At 36.7% G+C, this 18005-nt stretch overlaps 3 protein-coding genes across 3 annotated transcripts in view; 2 read left to right on the forward strand and 1 right to left on the reverse strand.

Moving 5' to 3' along the window:
• Positions 1-3412: 3412 nt before the first annotated feature.
• Positions 3413-3862, forward strand: CBG27312 (the record flags this gene model as incomplete). The annotated part of the gene is made up of 3 exons (XM_045238576.1): positions 3413-3457; positions 3508-3716; positions 3796-3862. The coding sequence occupies 3 exons, from the start codon at positions 3413-3415 to the stop codon at positions 3860-3862; spliced, it is 321 nt and encodes a 106-aa protein (XP_045098215.1).
• A 2196-nt stretch (positions 3863-6058) lies between these two features.
• Positions 6059-10268, reverse strand: CBG03532 (the record flags this gene model as incomplete). The annotated part of the gene is made up of 5 exons (XM_002638415.1): positions 6059-6296; positions 7016-7422; positions 7871-8386; positions 8948-9206; positions 10210-10268. The coding sequence occupies 5 exons, from the start codon at positions 10266-10268 to the stop codon at positions 6059-6061; spliced, it is 1479 nt and encodes a 492-aa protein (XP_002638461.1).
• Positions 10269-15472: 5204 nt separating this feature from the next.
• CBG03534 overlaps positions 15473-18005 on the forward strand; it is a gene marked incomplete at both ends in the record, with an annotated part of 7563 nt that continues 5030 nt past the window's right edge. Inside the window, 2 exons of the mRNA XM_002638416.2 lie at positions 15473-15791; positions 17183-17772. Coding sequence (XP_002638462.2) covers positions 15473-15791; positions 17183-17772 — 909 coding nt within the window. The remainder of the gene's footprint in view (positions 15792-17182; positions 17773-18005) is intronic.

Genomic DNA, 18005 nt, shown 5'->3' on the forward strand with positions numbered 1-18005 from the left:
CGCATCATTTCGTGTGATTCTCTTCTTGATGATGCCACGAGTCCGGCGAGTGTTGACAGTACGAGGTCTTCCGCTTTTCTTAAGCTCCAACACATGTCCTCGATCTTTCAATTGTTGCACAACTCGATAGACAGTTGCTCTCGGAAGAAGAAGTCTTCGAGCGATGTCACCGGTGGAGATGCCGTCGTTGAACAGCTTGGCAATGGTTTGGCGATGAGGAGAAGCTCGCATAACTTCGTGAAGAGATAAAGTGATGGGAAATGGCTCTAATGTCGGCTTATATACGCTCCCTATTTTCGAAATAATACGAAACTTTTCGAAAATACGACTTGGCACGGTGCCAAGATCCATCATAACAAGTGTCTCAATACTTTTCAGCCACCCTGTAGTTATCAAAAAATTATTGTTTTCCGAAATTGTTCCTACTGTAATCCTCAAACTACAGTAATCCATAAAATCGATGGTACCGTATGCTCTATAGAATTTCAGAGGGTTACTGTAGTGTCATCAACTACAGTAACCCATCTACAGTAATCCCCTTCCTCCAATCTACAGTACCTCAGTAAACTACAGTATCCTTTGAATAAATCTGCAGTAACCCCTAGATACAGTAAACCTATCCTAACTACAGTACTCCACTTGTTTTTTTAACGAGCTACAGTAATCCATACCAACTACAGTAACCCTTCTACAGTACAACCTTTGAATAAAAGATCTACAGTAATCCTACAGTAATCCAAAATGTTCATTTTACAAGCATTTTTAAGTTTGATAAAAATTCGCAAAAATTCGAAACTACAGTATCCCTAGATAGTGTAGTTTGTAGTCAATTTTTGTAGTTTGTAGTTTGAAAATACTCAAAAAGTGAATGACTTTTAAAAATGACTTTTTTTTCTGGAAAATTGCAACATCAAAGTTTTCCAGAATTTTCTCGAAAATTCTAAATTATCGATTTTTTTTTTGCAGATACTATTGATTTTTTTTTCTTCAAACTATCGATTTTTTGCAGATATCACACTCGAATCTGTCTAGCTCATCGGCCTGCTCCCCACCGTGCTCACCAGCAGAAGAGGGACCAGAATCGGATGGGAAGGAGTTTCGAAGTTCTTCGTGTAAAGCGACTTTCGACATTTCACACTCTCAATCGAGCTCATCCGCCGTGCTCTCGGCTCTTTTTCAATCACAATCCACGAGGAATTTCGAGGAGATTCTGGAGAAACCGTCGATTGGTAAGTGTTTTGGCTGAAAATTGGCTGAAAATGGTCTAAAAACAGCTAAAAACGACCCAAAATCAGACTTGAAAAAAAATAGCTGAAAATGGCTTAAAATGATTAAATATAGTCGAAAAATGGCTGAAAATCGCAAAAAATTGACTGCAAATCGTCTAAAATGGTGTAAAAACAGCTAAAAATGTAGAATTCGTGAAGAAACAGAGAATTCAATCTGAAAAGAAACAAATCTTATCAATTTTTACCAGAGCTACTTCGAAAAAGCTGAAAAAATCGGAAGGAACACCGAAAACTAAGAAAAAAATTTTGAAAAATTCGAGTGCGAATTTTTCGCGCGCTCTTGTTCGTCGGTGGCCTAGAAAAACAAAGCTCGTCCCTAAGGGCTTAACAGTGCAAAATCACCCCGGGTTACTGTCGCATAGAGTAACGTGTCGACACAGAGTCGTATCGACACAAGTGAAAAATATCTGAAAAATCGTATCGACGCAAGTCGGCACAGAGTCGACTTGTTTCGACTTGTGTCGACTCGAGTCGACTCGTGTCGTGTCGACTCGCGTGTCGCGTTTCAACGCGCTCTATTGAACAGTAATTTATTTAAGATATTGAACTTTTTTTTTGTTTTATTTAGAAAAAAGTTAGAAAATGCGAGAAGAAAATGAAAAATTGAGTTGAATTTAGATTTATTGCAAAACACCAGTATAATAAAATACAAATTTAACCGAAAAATGAACCCGAATTACATTTGACCGAAAAAGTTTTAAAATTAATTATGAATTGTTTGGGCTAGGTGGACTTCCTTCGATTTTTCAAAAAAATCCCAGGCAGGAGAGAGTTTACACTCATTCTGTAAAAAAATTTAGAGTAAATCACGATTTGAAGCAGGAGTAAAGGTAGTAAGTAGAACATTATGTGACAGAATAATACAAATTTCAATCAGATATAGGTAACTGATAAACACAGGAAGATAAGTTTTCTACAGCATTACATTTAAATGAATGTGGAAAATTTGAAGTAATAAAACATAAAATACCAATATTTGCGAAAAAAATCGATTTGTAGCGGAAAAAAAACAAAAAAAAAACAATAAACAGCGAAAACAGTCCCTTTTCCGAGAGGACTACACGAGAGTCCGCGTCCTCGCGTAGTCCTCTCGGAAAAGAGACCGGCGTCGAGTCGACTCGTATCGACACGACACGAGTCGACACGACACGACTCAGAGTCGACTCGAGGTTGTGTCGACACGAGTCGACACAGAGTCGTGTTGTGTCGACTCTGTGTCGATACTGTGTCGTTTCTGGTGTCAGTCGACACGATTTTTATCACTTCAATAGTCCGACTGGTCGACTCGAATCGTATCGATTTTTGTGTCGACACGTTACTCTACTGTCGCACTCGTTTCAACTGTTTCCGGTTGTTTACGCTTTCAGATATTTGTTTACAAACATCGCATACACTTCGACTCAACCTTTTTTTCTCTGACAAGGATAATATGCGACGAACCGCACATTATTCCATCGTGAAAAATTGCGTTCGGCCAGTTGTAGACCAGTTCTACAAAGAATCGAAACACGAAATTAGAGAAATTGTAGTGCAAAACGCTATCGCCCATCAAAAAGACCTAGACATAGCGGGTGATGCACAGTTCGATCACCCCGGACACACTGCCGAGCATTCGAGATATGCGATTTTGGATGTTGACACTAATTTTGTTCTCGAAGCACAGCTGCTCAGAAAATCGTCCAAAACAGGCAATTTTTTGCTTTTAAGCATTAAATATCGAAATTTTTGTTTTGTCAGAATCCTCCAAAAGCTTGGAACCAAAATCGTTGGACCTAACCTTGAAAAATCTTCAAAATTCTCTTATGCTTCTTGATGGAACCCAAAGAATCCGAATTCGATCTATCACGACAGACCGTGATCCAACAGTTGCCAAACTTTTAGCCTCACAGTATCCGAAAACTCTTACTTTTTTCGATGGTTGGCACTTCGCTCGAAATGTAAAAAAAGCATTTGGAAAGTGAGAAATTGGACTTTGATATCCCACAAATAAATACCTGAAATTTTAGAAGGTGAATCAGAAACAGATAAGTCCAGTGAAAACCTGGATTAGAAATCTTAACAATCACCTGTACCATTCGTTCTCATCCTCAGCGCGCGATGGAAAATTAGCAGTTGAAAAATTTATGTCGATCTTTATGCATATGCAAGGAATTCATAGCAATTTCCATGTAAGATTAGACATTTCAAGAATAAGAAGCACTATTTCACGATTTTACAGCAAGTCAATGGATTCAAATTTCACCGCGTTCATAAGTGTGAACACGGTGTAGCGAATACCAAAAGATCTGACTATTTAAACTTGAAAAATCCGGCACATTTGAAAGCGTTTAACAATCTCTGGGATATGGTGGCCACAGAAAAACGTTTGAAAGATTTGGAGAAAGTATCTCCATATCACACCACCTCAGAAGTCGAAAGCTTCAACGCGTAAGTAACAATTTATCATCCCAAAAGCGCATTTTTGTGAGTTGGTGGTAAACTCTCAAAATTCTTTTTGTCTTTCCAGTCATGCGAATTTTCCAATGCGAGTTCAATTAACGGTGCTTCATTGGAATCACCTGAAGCTCGATTGATTCGGAGGGGATAGAAAGATTATTGGGCTTAAGAAGTATGGAGTCGATCAAAGAGAACGTCTGGAAGTACCAAAAATCGCCGGCCACACAAAAATGGCGCCGTATCGTACTGGATCGTGCTAGATCTTACTGATCAATTATCATTTTCTCAAAAAATTGATTATTATTATTGACAGGTGATTCACGAACAATCCGTTACGGATTCTCCGCCATTCGCGCGCGGATGAAATAGGAATCGTATACGGACCGTACGCGAATCCGTAACGGATCCGTTTCCGACTCATTCTTTGAAAACCCCCGCCGCTCCTTTTTTCAATTTCTCTTAATTTTTGCTGAGTTTTCATGATAGTTGTAGACTTAGTATTCGGAACTTTATTAAGAAAACATATAAGAAACAACAATCAAACATACAACAAAGTTCGAGAAACTATGAAAATCCTTTTTTTTGTTGAACGACCAGCCGGAACCAGAGCAATCTGAAAAAAAAATTGGGAAATTTTCCGAAAATGCAGCATACTGTTTACCTATTAGTTATATTTTTTGTTTTCCGGGTTTGAAAATTGTCTCATTTCCAACGTTTTAGTCGGTAGATGTTTAGTAGATGTCCATCGCTGAAAATTTGAAAAGTCACTATTTCGAAAACTAATGTGGTTTGCACTTACCTTAAGCTAGCAACTTGCTTTCTGCAAAAGTGAGCATCAAAACAATATTTTCTGTTCCTTTTGCTCACGGAGAGGTTAAGTGATACCTATAACAAACCCTATGTTTCGAAGAATTACCTTTGTGTTACAAACCTTTTTTCATCGTAGAATCGCCTTTCGAAAATTTTGATAGACAGAAATCAACATATTTGCCAGGAAAAGTGAGAGAAAACGGCAAAAATAGGTTTAAAATGAAAATAAATGATGCAAAAATATGATGGAAGAGTTAAGAGAAAGCTAGTCCCTCACAACTCGGCCATCCGGAACGGATCCGTTCGCGAATGGGCATGGGAGCTATCTCTCGACCTCCAGCTGCATCCGTATCCGGTCCGTTCGCGAACTCCGTATCCTGTCCGATTGCGAATGTTGAAAAAACGGATCCGTTCGCGAACTCAGATTCGCGAAACTGCCCGTAACGGACCCGTTACGGATAGAAAACCTAGTGGACACCGAAACGGATCCGTTCGCATTTTACCTGTGTTATTGAATTTTGTTGTCTAAAAATCGGTTATCGATGAAAATTTACGATTTTGCGACGAATTTTAACAGAATTTGTGAAGAAACAGAGAATTCAATCTGAAAAGAAACAAATTTTATCAATTTTTACCAGAACTACTTCGAAAAAGCTGAAAAAATCGGAAGGAACACCGAAAACTAAGAAAAAAATTTTGAAAAATTCGAGTGCGAATTTTTCGCGCGCTTTTGTTCGTCGGTGGCCTAGAAAAACAAAGCTCGTCCCTAAGGGCTTTCAGTGGAAAAACAACCGTTTTTCGATGCGGTTTTCTCATTTTAGGAATTTTTTGTGAATTTTTTCTTTATTTTTATGTGAATCTACATTGAATTCTACACAAAATAAAGCAATAAAATTTTTCACCGTACTCCACCTTTAAAGATTACTGTAGTTGAAAAAAAAACAACTTTTTTCATCGATTTTTCGCTTGAAAAAGGAAAATAGTCGTAGAAAATCGTGAAAAATCCCAGAAGTACATAAAAATACATTATTTTTTATAGTTTTCAGTCAATTTTCCTCAATTTTTCAGTTAAAAAATAAAAAATATATACCTTTGTTAATTTTTAGCCCATTTTCCATACGAGAATCCTCTGTGCACGTCAAAGACATATGAAATTTTTGGCACCGCGTGCATCCTAAAGATCAACAAATTAATGGTTACTGTAGAAGATACTGTACCAGGGACAAAAGATGGCGTGGCCTGCTTGGTTCTTGCACATTTGGGTTGATTAGTAGGCATAGTTTATTACCTGAAAATTTGCCATTTTTGGGAAAATGGATTTTTAGTGGAAAATCAAAAAAGTTGAAAAAATGGAAAATCAGATTTTTCGGGTCATTTTGATTTTTAAAAAAGTCAATAGATCACTTTGATCTACCAGAAGATCACATATTAAATTAGGATGTCTAGAAATTTAACGAAAAAAAAAGATTGAAAAAATAATAATTTATTTTCGGAGATCAAAAAAAATTAAAATTAATAAAATCCTAATTTTTGGGCAAATGATTGGGACAGTTTGGTCGACATGCACATTTGATTCCCTTTCCAGAAGATAGCTTATCTCGGCTATAATAGCAAATTGTGACGGCTTCTCCAATGGCAATGTCCCGTAGAGCGTATAAGCTGACTCTAGGGATCAGGGGGTCCGTTTCGAAGATTCTGGAGTGGGTCTCAATGAAGGCGGCATTGGGTTCACAGGCATGGGCCACAAATCGAGCAAGGTTTCTGAAAAAAAGGTTATAGAGATGCAGACAGTTAGAGTGTCTCGCTCTGTAACTTTAAAGGCTCATATTTCAAAAACTAGATAGCTAGGAAGTTTTTGTTTTAGAAAAATGATTATGATCGAATTTTCTACATTTTCTACAAGTTATGCGCCTTTAAAGGTGGGGGGACAGGAGATTTTTCGTAGTTTTTTTGTAGCTAGAGTATGCATTCTACCGTCACGGTGTACAACGCTAAATGTCACTCTGCGTACAGCTGTCGTCCTCGCCTTTATGTATGCAATCGGGTGTGCTCTTTCTCTTTACCCGCGTGGCTCAGTCGGTAGCAGCGCCGCACACTTTTCTTCGCCCTCACAAGTTCAACTCCTCGAGGGGCATCTTTGAACGGAATTTCGAGAACATTATTTGTTTCATGTCCCCCCACCTTTAAAGGAAATGCTAGCTATTTTCGCCTCTTCCAAAACTCAAAGGCGCATAACTTGGTTTAAAATTGAGCTAGACAAATTTTGAAAAATGAAAAATGTAGGAAATTCAATCAAAATCATTTTTGTAATTGACAAAAACTTTCTAGCTTTGCTAGTTTTTGAGATATGTGCCTTTAAAGTTACGTGCGCCAAGAAGCGAGACACTCCAACTGTCTGGAAGCTAAAGCTAGAAAGCTAGGAGCTTCTTAAGCTTAAAATCTTCAAACTTTTGAAAACCAAAACCCCAAAAATTGCTCACCCGCACTTCCTGGAATCGATCACCAATCCCTCCACCACTATCTCGATTCCCAAATCGTACGATGGATTCCTATTATTATTCCGTGGTGCCAATACAGTACCCACATACTCCGTAACGTACTCTCCCGCTTTTATTGGCTCCGCTGCTCTGAGCCCAAACCCAATAATTTCGTTTTCATAGAAAACTACAAGACGCTTCTTCTGGCCCTGCTGAAGCCGTCTTCTGGGACATTCCTCACTACAACCACATGCATTTGAGCATTCAACAATGATCTTTTGATTGCTGATATAGTTGAAGTGTTCCAGGTCCAAAAATCCGGCTTTATTGGGCTGGAGCAGTTTGCGGGGGAGTTCTCGGTCCCGAGGGTCTTCTAGACTGTCCTCGGTGTCTTTGTAGAGCAGTTGAAACTGGAAAATAAAAACTTGAAAAATGGAAAATTGAATTTTAGAATATTAGAATTTCAGAATTTCTTGAATATCTTGAATTTCTGAATTTCTGAATTTCCGAATTTTTGAATTTTCGAATTTCAGATTCTTGAATTTCAGAATTTTCGTATTTTTATGATTTTTTCTTTGAGTTACTTTAACTTTTTTTTGGAATTTTACAAATTTCAGAATTTTCCAAAAATTACGGTTTCATAAAAAATTTAAAATGTTTCGGATTTTGAAAATTGTGATACTGGGGTTTTATGGATTGCAATTTGTCTTTTTTTGAGCTTTCGAACTATTGATTTTTGGCAAAAAAAAATTTTTGCTAATAATAAAAGTAATTAAAAAAATTTTAAAGCCAAGTTAGGGCACAAATGCACAAGTTTGGTATAGCACGGTCTCCAATTTTGAACAAAAAAAAACTCACAATTCTATTACACTTGCACTTCTCCGGCTTCTCACAAGCTGTCGGCGTCCTTTTTGAGCTCCACAAACTCTTATTTCCAGCTACCTCCGCCTCCAACTCCAAGTATTTCTTGCTACCCTTTGAAGCTAAGCACCTCTTATAAGCCGACTCCTTAACAACGTGATAAGGGATATACTGGAAGTTAGGAGGCGCCACCATTTCCTCTCGAAGACACATGTAGGAGAATCCAGCAATACCGTAATCCACATGAATCTTGTTATGGTAATAAGAAACGTCTTCATAGTGCCAATACAAATGTTGTTGGTTGTTGAAGAGTTCTTTTGTGAGGTATTGATCCCTATCAATGCATTTAAGGACTTCTGGGTCTTTCGTGGTCTTCTGGAGAGCCTCTAGGAATCGATGGCGAGTTTCTAGGAGTTTCATGGCATCTGGATTCGCTGCGGCAAAGTCGTCGTCCTCATACCATAAGACATCCGATCCCTCGTAGGTTGTAGCTGGTGAAGTCTCGCCTTTGATCTGGAAATTTGGAATCGTTGATTTTACCGTTTTGGGGTTCCAAGATTCTAGGCTTCTTATTCTAGCCTTCAGATTCTGGGCTTTGGATTCTGGGCTTCAAATGCTAGTTGTATGAATTGCGTGGTTCAGGATTCTTGGCTTTAGGATTCTTCTGACTTTCTAGCTCTCTAGCTTCTAGCTTCGTGTGACCAATATTCAAATAGCTGTAACTCGGCTCAAAATCGAGCTAGACGGATTTTGAAAATTGGAAAATGCCGGCAATGTTGTATTCAATAATTCTTTAATTTGCCATTTTGCAATAACTCTAATGGTTCTTGAGATAGATACGCAGACAGTCTGCGCACCTCGGCACTTTGTAACTTGAAAGCCACACATCTCAAAAACTAGGATAGCTGAAAAGTTTTTGTCAATTACAAAAATGATTCCGATTATATTTCCTACATTTTCCAGTTTTACAAAATTGTCTAGCTTAATTTTGAGCCAAGTTATGCGCCCTTGAAGAGACGCGTCTAGCTTTCTAGCTTTCAAGCTTCTAGCTACCAATCTAGAATAAAAACTCACTTTAAACACATTTTGGACCTTCCAATCAAAATCCTCTGGGGCTTCTATTTTTGAGAAAAACTTGTTTTTTGGAATACCCGGATACTCAAAAGGGCATACCCATGTGCCCTTCTCATTTGCCTCTTTTCCTGGACCATTTGGAATTTCGGATTTGAATTCTCGATGAATTACTGCGAAACGTTTGGAACCTTGCAGTTCGGTTTTGCTGCTCCGTGTCAGAATCGCAAATGCGATTCGAGTTCGTCGTTGTTGGCTGGTCCTGAAAATTTGAAAACTTGAATTTTTTCGGGCTTCTATTTTCTAGGTCATGACCTTGTCTTTATATTTTTAATGTATTTCAGGCTGCCTGCATTGAAATTTTAGTTTTTCTTTGCGAAATTTAAAAAAAATTTGAAACGGCAATTTTCCAAAAAAATTGTTTCTTGAGAAATTGTTATCTTTTCGAATTCCCGAATTTTTTTTCCAGAAATAACTGTTTCAAACTTTCTTCAAATTTCAAGGTTCTCGAAATCTGATAATTCGTATGCAATTTTCAATTTGTAAGACTTTTGCAATTTAGATTTTTTTTGAATACTCGGATTACAGGATTTTCGAATTTTTGAAAACAATTTGGTTTAAACTAAACTTAACCTATATTGCTTGTTTTTTGTTATATCTATCCAGCAAAATTAGATACAGTACCCTTATTAAATCACTTTTTTTTTAATTTTTCGTTGGAAAATGGTCAATTTTGATGTCCTACAAAAGTACAGTAGAATTTTTCAACCTGTCTGAAAATTCTAGAGATTACTAATCAAAACTAGAGCTTCACTTTTGTAGTTAGATTTGGATGATTCTTTACCAAATTCCAACAAATTTTGAAGCGGCACAATTGCTGTATTTTCATATCTTTCAGATTATAGGCTTCACTCCAAATTATCAAATTTCCTTTTTTGAGATTACTGTTTCAAACTTTTCTCGAATTTGAAGGTTTTCAGAATCAAATAGTTTGTAATAGAATCTTCTTGCAGCTTTCTATGAGCTTGGATTTAAATTATCGTAATCCCTTTAATAGAAATTCTTTATTATGACCTTGAAATTTGAGCCAATTTATCTCGGTTCCTGTGAAAGATATCAAAAAGCGGTCAACTGATAAAATATCTGTGATTTTATGACAAATATTTTATCAGTTGACATCTTTCTGATATCTTTCATAGAAAATGAGATATATGAGCTCATAGGTTGGGGACAGTGTTTTGAATTTTGAAAAAAAACAAGCTTACCCAACATTTGAATAACTTTCTGTGGATGCTTGGTCCTTGACTGGAGTGACATGATCCATTTTTAGTAGGGTTTTTGTTCTGAAAAGTGTTATTATTTTAGAATTGAAGATTCGGGTTGAGAAGGTAAACGATTCTAGAAAAGAAATATAAGGGCAACAATCTAACGAACGATCTTCTGCACCCAGTTTATCATAAAACTTGGAAAAAAAAATCTAAATAATATCGTCAAATCGTCATAGCACATTCAAAAAGATGTGTGAATCAATACTACACTCTACGGTCCCTCTCAATGTCCCCTCTCTGCGGAAATTTTGGACCACAAAGATGACAAGGACGAGAAGACAAAGACGAAAGACGCGTACAATGTTCAAGGTCGAGGGTCTAAAGGAGAACAAAAAGTTTATGGTCGATAGCATGTCAGACAGCCGAGTTTCCGACAAAAATAGAGCTTCATTTTTGTAATTGATAACTTCTCTGTACAAATTCATCGAAATGAGATATACCGCTTGAAAGTGTCACAACTCTAACTAGGGAAGGTTGTGAACTTAGGTTGGAGTTTCCGGTCGAGACCTATTTCATTCGAAAGCTGAGGACACGTCCTTTCCGAATCTGTTTTTAGTTTTTGCTGCGGACCTACCAGTTTCGAGAAAAATAAGTTTTAAACTAAAAGACATTTTCGATTGTTTCAATTGTATTTAAGTGTTCACGCGATCCAAAATTCCCATTTTAATTGAAGAAATCAGTAGAAAATCCAGAGTAACCCAAATTTAAAACTTATTTTTCTCGAAACTGGTAGGTCCGCAGCAAAAACGGAAAACAGATTCGGAAAGGGCGTGTTCTCAGCTTTCGAATGACATAGGTCTCGACCCGAAACTCCAACCTAAGTTCACAACCTTCCTTAGTAAATTCAGTGTTTCTGGTACTTGGTTGATTTCAAGCAGAATATCTCATTTGGATGGATTTGCACAAAAAACTTGTCAACTACAAAAAAATAACCTCTATTTTTGATTAGTAACCTCTGAAATTTTCAGACAAATCGAACAATTCTAGACTACGTTCATGGGATTTCAAAGTTAACGATTTTCAACTAAAAATAGTTAAAAGTTATGTCTAATCAATAATATTTCGGCTGGTACTGGCAGAGGCTGGTGTATGGAGGTAAACGATTTGGGAGAACAATTAGGGTCTGTCGGTCCTCTTTAACAAGGACCGACGGACCATCCATTCGATCCAGAATTTTCTGCTGGCAAGTAGGTAATCCCCACCTGCTCGAAACGAGTTATCTAGATTTTTTGGGTGGTTCAGGGGAATGACAGGCAGATAATGCCGTTTGGGAAGAGAAGGAGAAGACAACGTTGAATTGTAGATAACAACAGTTTGTGTGTATGTGTTCAGTGTCTTCAGGCTGTCTCCCGGGAAAAGGGTGACCTGTGGTGAGGGTGTGTGTGTGTATTAGTGACCGAGAAATTGAGAACGTGGTGGAGGATAAGGCTGTGCGAATAGCGGCCGCGGCCGGCGGATTTAGGTCGTGGGTAGGTTTCCAGCGACCCAGAAACCACTAAAGGTCACTAGACTGCTGTATCCTACTTATCCTAGAAGTACCGTAACAATCAGAACTGACGGACCAAGCAACAATTGGAAAGATAAACTTTGCTAAAGCCACTGAATTTTAATTTTCACTGTTTCAAAATTTGTATTCTAGGAAGGTAAAATAAATTTAAATTTAATGAATCCAACTTTATCTCGCCCTCATCTGGACTAATGTATTTGCTCTTACAGTAGTCTGGTACACACTGATTGAATTGACACCATCTGGACAGATAGCTTGAATTCCAGTTCTTTATAGTCAATACAACTGCCTTGTTACGCGATTTTGAAAATTTTACTGTTTCACAATTTCAACTTTAGCAAAGTTTGTCTTTTAAATTTGGGTTACTCTGGATTTTCTACTGATTTCTTCAATTAAAATGGGAATTTTGGATCGCGTGAACACTTAAATACAATTGAAACAATCGAAAATGTCTTTTAGTTTAAAACTTATTTTTCTCGAAACTGGTAGGTCCGCAGCAAAAACTAAAAACAGATTCGGAAAGGACGTGTCCTCAGCTTTCGAATGAAATAGGTCTCGACCGGAAACTCCAACCTAAGTTCACAACCTTCCCTAGTTAGAGTTGTGACACTTTCAAGCGGTATATCTCATTTCGATGAATTTGTACAGAGAAGTTATCAATTACAAAAATGAAGCTCTATTTTTGTCGGAAACTCGGCTGTCTGACATGCTATCGACCATAAACTTTTTGTTCTCCTTTAGACCCTCGACCTTGAACATTGTACGCGTCTTTCGTCTTTGTCTTCTCGTCCTTGTCATCTTTGTGGTCCAAAATTTCCGCAGAGAGGGGACATTGAGAGGGACAGTAGAGTGTAATATTAATTCACACATCTTTTTGAATGTGCTATGACGAATTGACGATATTATATAGATTTTTTTTCCAAATTTTATGATAAACTGATTGCAGAAGATCGTTCGTTAGATTGTTGCCCTTATATTTCTTTTCTAGAATCGTTTACCTTCTCAACCCGAATCTTCAATTCTAAAATAATAACACTTTTCAGAACAAAACCCCTACTAAAAATGGATCATGTCACTCCAGTCAAGGACCAAGCATCCACAGAAAGTTATTCAAATGTTGGGTAAGCTTGTTTTTTTTCAAAATTCAAAACACTGTCCCCAACCTTTGAGCTCATATATCTCATTTTCTATGAAAGATATCAGAAAGTTGTCAACTGATAAAATATTTGTCATAAAATCACAGATATTTTATCAGTTGACCGCTTTTTGATATCTTTCACAGGAACCGAGATAAATTGGCTCAAATTTCAAGGTCATAATAAAAAGTTTCTATTAGAGGGATTACGATAATTTAAATCCAAGCTCATAGAAAGCTGCAAGAAGATTCTATTACAAACTATTTGATTCTGAAAACCTTCGAATTCGAGAAAAGTTTGAAACAGTAATCTCAAAAAAGGAAATTTCGAAATTTGATAATTTGGAGTAAAGCCTATAATCTGAAAGATATGACAAAACAGCAATTGTGCCGCTTCAAAAAAAAAAAGGTAAAGAACTATCCAAATCTAATAGACAAAAACGATAGGAAAAATGCCAAAAATCTGAAAAAAAAAATCGGAAAATATCATTTTTGACAAAGGCTGTCAAAAACAGGTCTGCCGTTTTCTTGAAACCGAAAAAAATTCCAAAAATTTTGTCCGAAGTCCATGTTTCAAAAAAAGCTTATTGATTTGAAACCCTGAAAAAGTGGCCCCAAATTGCTCAATTTTTCTGAAAATTTCAGAGTATACTAAACAAAAATACATCTTTAATTTTGTAATTGACAACTTTTTAATACAAAGTTGTCCAAATGAGACATGCGTTTTTAAAGCGGGGCCACTCTAATTTTCGTGGTGGTCTTGGCATATCTTCCTTATATATGTGTCCGTCCGTCCCGATGTCAGTCTGTTAACTTTGGAGAAAATTGAAGAATAAATATAGATTTACGTGACGCTTCAAGAAAAAGAGAAGAGCGAAGCTTCGAACCAGTAAAAAACTAGATGGAATCTCGCCGAAGGCGCACCTCCTTGCTGGTCATGTATATCATCAGGAGGGTGGATTATTAGGAAAAAAGTTGTCAACTACAAAAATCACGCTCTAGTTTTGTTTAGTATAATCTGAAATTTTCAGATACATCAAAAAATTCTGGGCCCCTTCTGTAGGAAAGTTTTTTTCGGATTAAAAAAAAATCTAGAATTTTTACTGTTTCAAAAAACTTGAACACTTTCGTATTCCTTGTACTTGCACGTTTTCATTCAGTGGATTTCCACAAAAAAGTTGTCAACTACAAAAGTGAAGCTCTAGTTTTGATTAGTAATCTCTAGAATTTTCAGACAGGTTGAAAAATTCTACTGTACTTTTGTAGGACATCAAAATTGACCATTTTCCAACGAAAAATTAAAAAAAAAGTGATTTAATAAGGGTACTGTATCTAATTTTGCTGGATAGATATAACAAAAAACAAGCAATATAGGTTAAGTTTAGTTTAAACCAAATTGTTTTCAAAAATTCGAAAATCCTGTAATCCGAGTATTCAAAAAAAATCTAAATTGCAAAAGTCTTACAAATTGAAAATTGCATACGAATTATCAGATTTCGAGAACCTTGAAATTTGAAGAAAGTTTGAAACAGTAATTTCTGGAAAAAAAATATTCGGGAATTCGAAAAGATAACAATTTCTCAAGAAACAATTTTTTAGAAAATTGCCGTTTCAAATTTTTTTCAAATTTCGCAAAGAAAGACTAAAATCTCGCATTTCTATGTCGTCCACACTGGATTACTGTACATGCTCCTACAGTAGTCTGTTCATTGATTGAATTTACTGTAACAGAGATAAAACAATTTAAGAAAAACTTCAAAAATCTTTTTGAAAATTACTGTTTCAAGATTGGAATTCCAGGAATGTGAAATAAATTTCAATGATTCAGTCTCTATATTTTCTACAGTAAATAATTTAATTTCCTCACCTCTGGATTACCAACAGTAATCACCAAAAATGCGCCGAGTCACTGAAAACGCGCCAACACGAAAACCCACCGTAAATCCATGAAAAATCTGTTTGGCTCTCAACTGTGTTCCACAACACAAATCAATTTGAAGATTGTACGATTTCCCATTATTGCTCATCGCATTCATTAAATCCAATCCCATCCAGAAATTCTTTCTGATTCCCGATTCTCCAAACCAATCCGAATGATTGGCATACGGTAGGTCAATGGAAAAATTCAAAAATTCAAATACCGTAATCCTTGTATTAGAAGGGCCGGTCCTTCTGTTAAAGGGGCCCTTCTAATACAGGGTGTATAATACTTTTTTTTCCCAAAAATGTAAAAAAAATCACTGTTTCAAAATTTGTACTCTAAAAATGTAAAATAAGTTTCAATGATTCCACATCTCCCTTGATTACTGTAACTTCGTTTTCTGACCTCTGGATTTCTGTATATGCTCCTACAGTAGTCTGGTCACAGTAACACATATGAAAACCGGAAATTTGGTTTGAAGCAATTCTTGTTTCAATTTTTTGATCTTTTTTTCACTAACATTGCAATACTGATAAAGAAATGACAAATAATCTTCGTATATGTGTGTGTGTGGGAGGTATCAGTTCTTAAATATCAGTACTTAAACCTCCCCTATCACTAAATTTTCCAGAGAAAAATGAAGCTCCACTTCCTTTTGTTTTTCTTCGTCTTCGGATTGATTCATGCTATATGCCCACCCGGATTCTCGCCTTCGAATGGAAAATGCATCATGTTGGTCACGGATCAGGAGGTGCATTCCAGCGCCAGTGCTTACTGTAACAGATACGGTGGACATTTGATTTCGATTCATAATCCGGATGATAACAATGAGTTAGCTGGTATGGCTGCTCGACCAGTTTGGATTGGTTTGAAATGCACAGTTTCAAGGGATCCGTCGTCTTGCCTTTGGGATGATCAAAGTGGCACGGCTCAGGGGTACAATGGGTTTTCGTCCGGTGAGTTTCATTTTGCAGGTACACGAAGGTACGGTACAAGATACAAGAAGGTACAAGAAAGGTAAAAGAAGTCTAAGGTACAAGAAGCCATTGAAATATTTTGAAGCCTTTCAAATATTCACAAAAAAAAAAAACGCAGACAATTTGTCAATGGACCTACCAAATACCATCTTCCTAAGACAATTTTGACCCGAGTTATGGCGATTTGAAGTTTTCGAGAGACGTAGAGAAACAAGAGTTTCTGACTGTCTGCGTCTCTTTATGCGAAATCTTCAAATGGCTATAACTTGGCCCAAAGACCTCGTAGAAACTTGGTTTTTCGACAGGAATGTCTCAAATTTATTGAACGATTCTATCAATTTCCAATAGATTCAATTTTTCCGAGTTCTAAAAGCAATTTATTTGAAACAATAAGTATTCCGAATCTATACAAAGAGTTCGATGAAACTTAGTTTCTGTATTTCTTTGCATACAAAATTATAGTTTCTCGATAGTTTTGAACCAAAGTTTTTTTGGTTTTATTAGAAACGACACAAATTTCCTGCTAAACCCACCAGAAACCATCTTTTTACGACAATTTTAAGCCGAGTTATAACGATTTTAAGTTTTTGAGAGACGCAAAGAAACGGGAGTCTCTCACTGCCTGCGTCTCTTCATGTGAAGTCTACAAATGAACATAACTCGCCTCAACGACGTCGTAAAAACTTGATTCTTGATGATACCGTGTTATGGCCATTTCAAGATTTTGAATGAAGAGACGCAGACAGTCAGTCACTCTCGTTTCTCTGCGCCTCTCAAAAATTTCAAATCGCTATAACTCGGCTCAAGATTGTCGTAGAAAGATGGTCCTAGAACGGAAATGTGCAGAATTGAAGAATTGAAAAGCCAATTTTTCCATTTTTAAAAGTATTATATTTGAAACAGTTATTTTAATTATTGCTTCAAAAAAATTTGAGTAGTGGATTGTTTTATATTCGCAAGAAAACGCCAAAAATTCGCCACTAAACAAACCAAAAATCATCTTTCTACGACAATTTTAAATCGAGTTATAACGATTTGAAATATTTTTGAGAGACGCAGAGAAACGAGGGTGTCTGGCTGTCTGCGTCTCTTCATGTGAAATCTTAAAATGGACATAACTCGACTCAACGACGTAGTAGCGAGTTGGTTCTTGAACGTAATTCTTGAACATGTTTTGAGGATTTTAAACTTAGAAATGGTTTCTCAAAAGGTTTTTCAAAATTTTCTAAATAAATATTTTTTTCCAAATAAATATTTTTAAATTTTCGAAAATTTTCCAAAACCTTCGAAGTAATCAAAATTAAGTAAATCCTCAAAATTTGTTTTGATTTATTTGAAACAGTAAATGAAATTAAATAATACATTTCCAGGTCAACCAAATACCGCTGCTGGCCAGTGTATCTATCTTCTCAACACCGGTCATTGGCAAAGTGTCGATTGTGATGGCGGAATACCGTTAGATTTCATCTGTGAAGCTCCTAATCAACCATCATGTAACCATCCATTCAACGGTTTCTGTTATTTCCCGCAATTTCAACCTCTCCCGGAAAATGATGCTCGGGTAGAATGTGAGAAGCAGTGCGGGAACCTGGTATCCATTCATTCACCAGATGAGAATAATTTCATTAAGAACTTATTTAACTTAACTCCACCGGATTTCGCAACAATCGGAGCCAGAACAAATTCAGCGAATTTGACTTCCTGGTTGGATGGAACCAATTGGAATGATTATCAGAACATTGGACTACAAAGCGCAAGTCTAGGAATGTGTTGGAGTATGGCACTACGGGATAGAGTCCTCTATGATGCTGGCCAATGGACAAATAGTAATTGTTCGAAACCAGCCCCATTTGTATGTAAACGAGATGCTCAAGTGTCGTGTGGAGGTACGGATGAACCAGTGACAACGGCACCACCGGAATGTGGTAGTGGAATTATGCAAGAAGATAATAATGGAACTGTAAGTGTCAAATTATGTGAAACTCTATATATTCAAAAGAAAACGCCTGAATTTGCTTCTGAATCCACTAAAACTCATCTTTCCATGACAATTTTGAGCCGAGTTATAGCGATTTGAAATTTTTGAGAGGCGCAGAGAAACGAGAGTGACTGACTGTCTGCGTCTCTTCATGCCAAATCTTCAAATGTCTATAACTCGGCTCAAAAAAGTCGTAGAAACTTGTTTCTTAAACG

Source organism: Caenorhabditis briggsae (genome assembly GCF_000004555.2).
Source record: "Caenorhabditis briggsae complete genome, chrV, whole genome shotgun sequence".
NCBI classification, from domain to species: Eukaryota; Metazoa; Nematoda; class Chromadorea; order Rhabditida; family Rhabditidae; genus Caenorhabditis; species Caenorhabditis briggsae.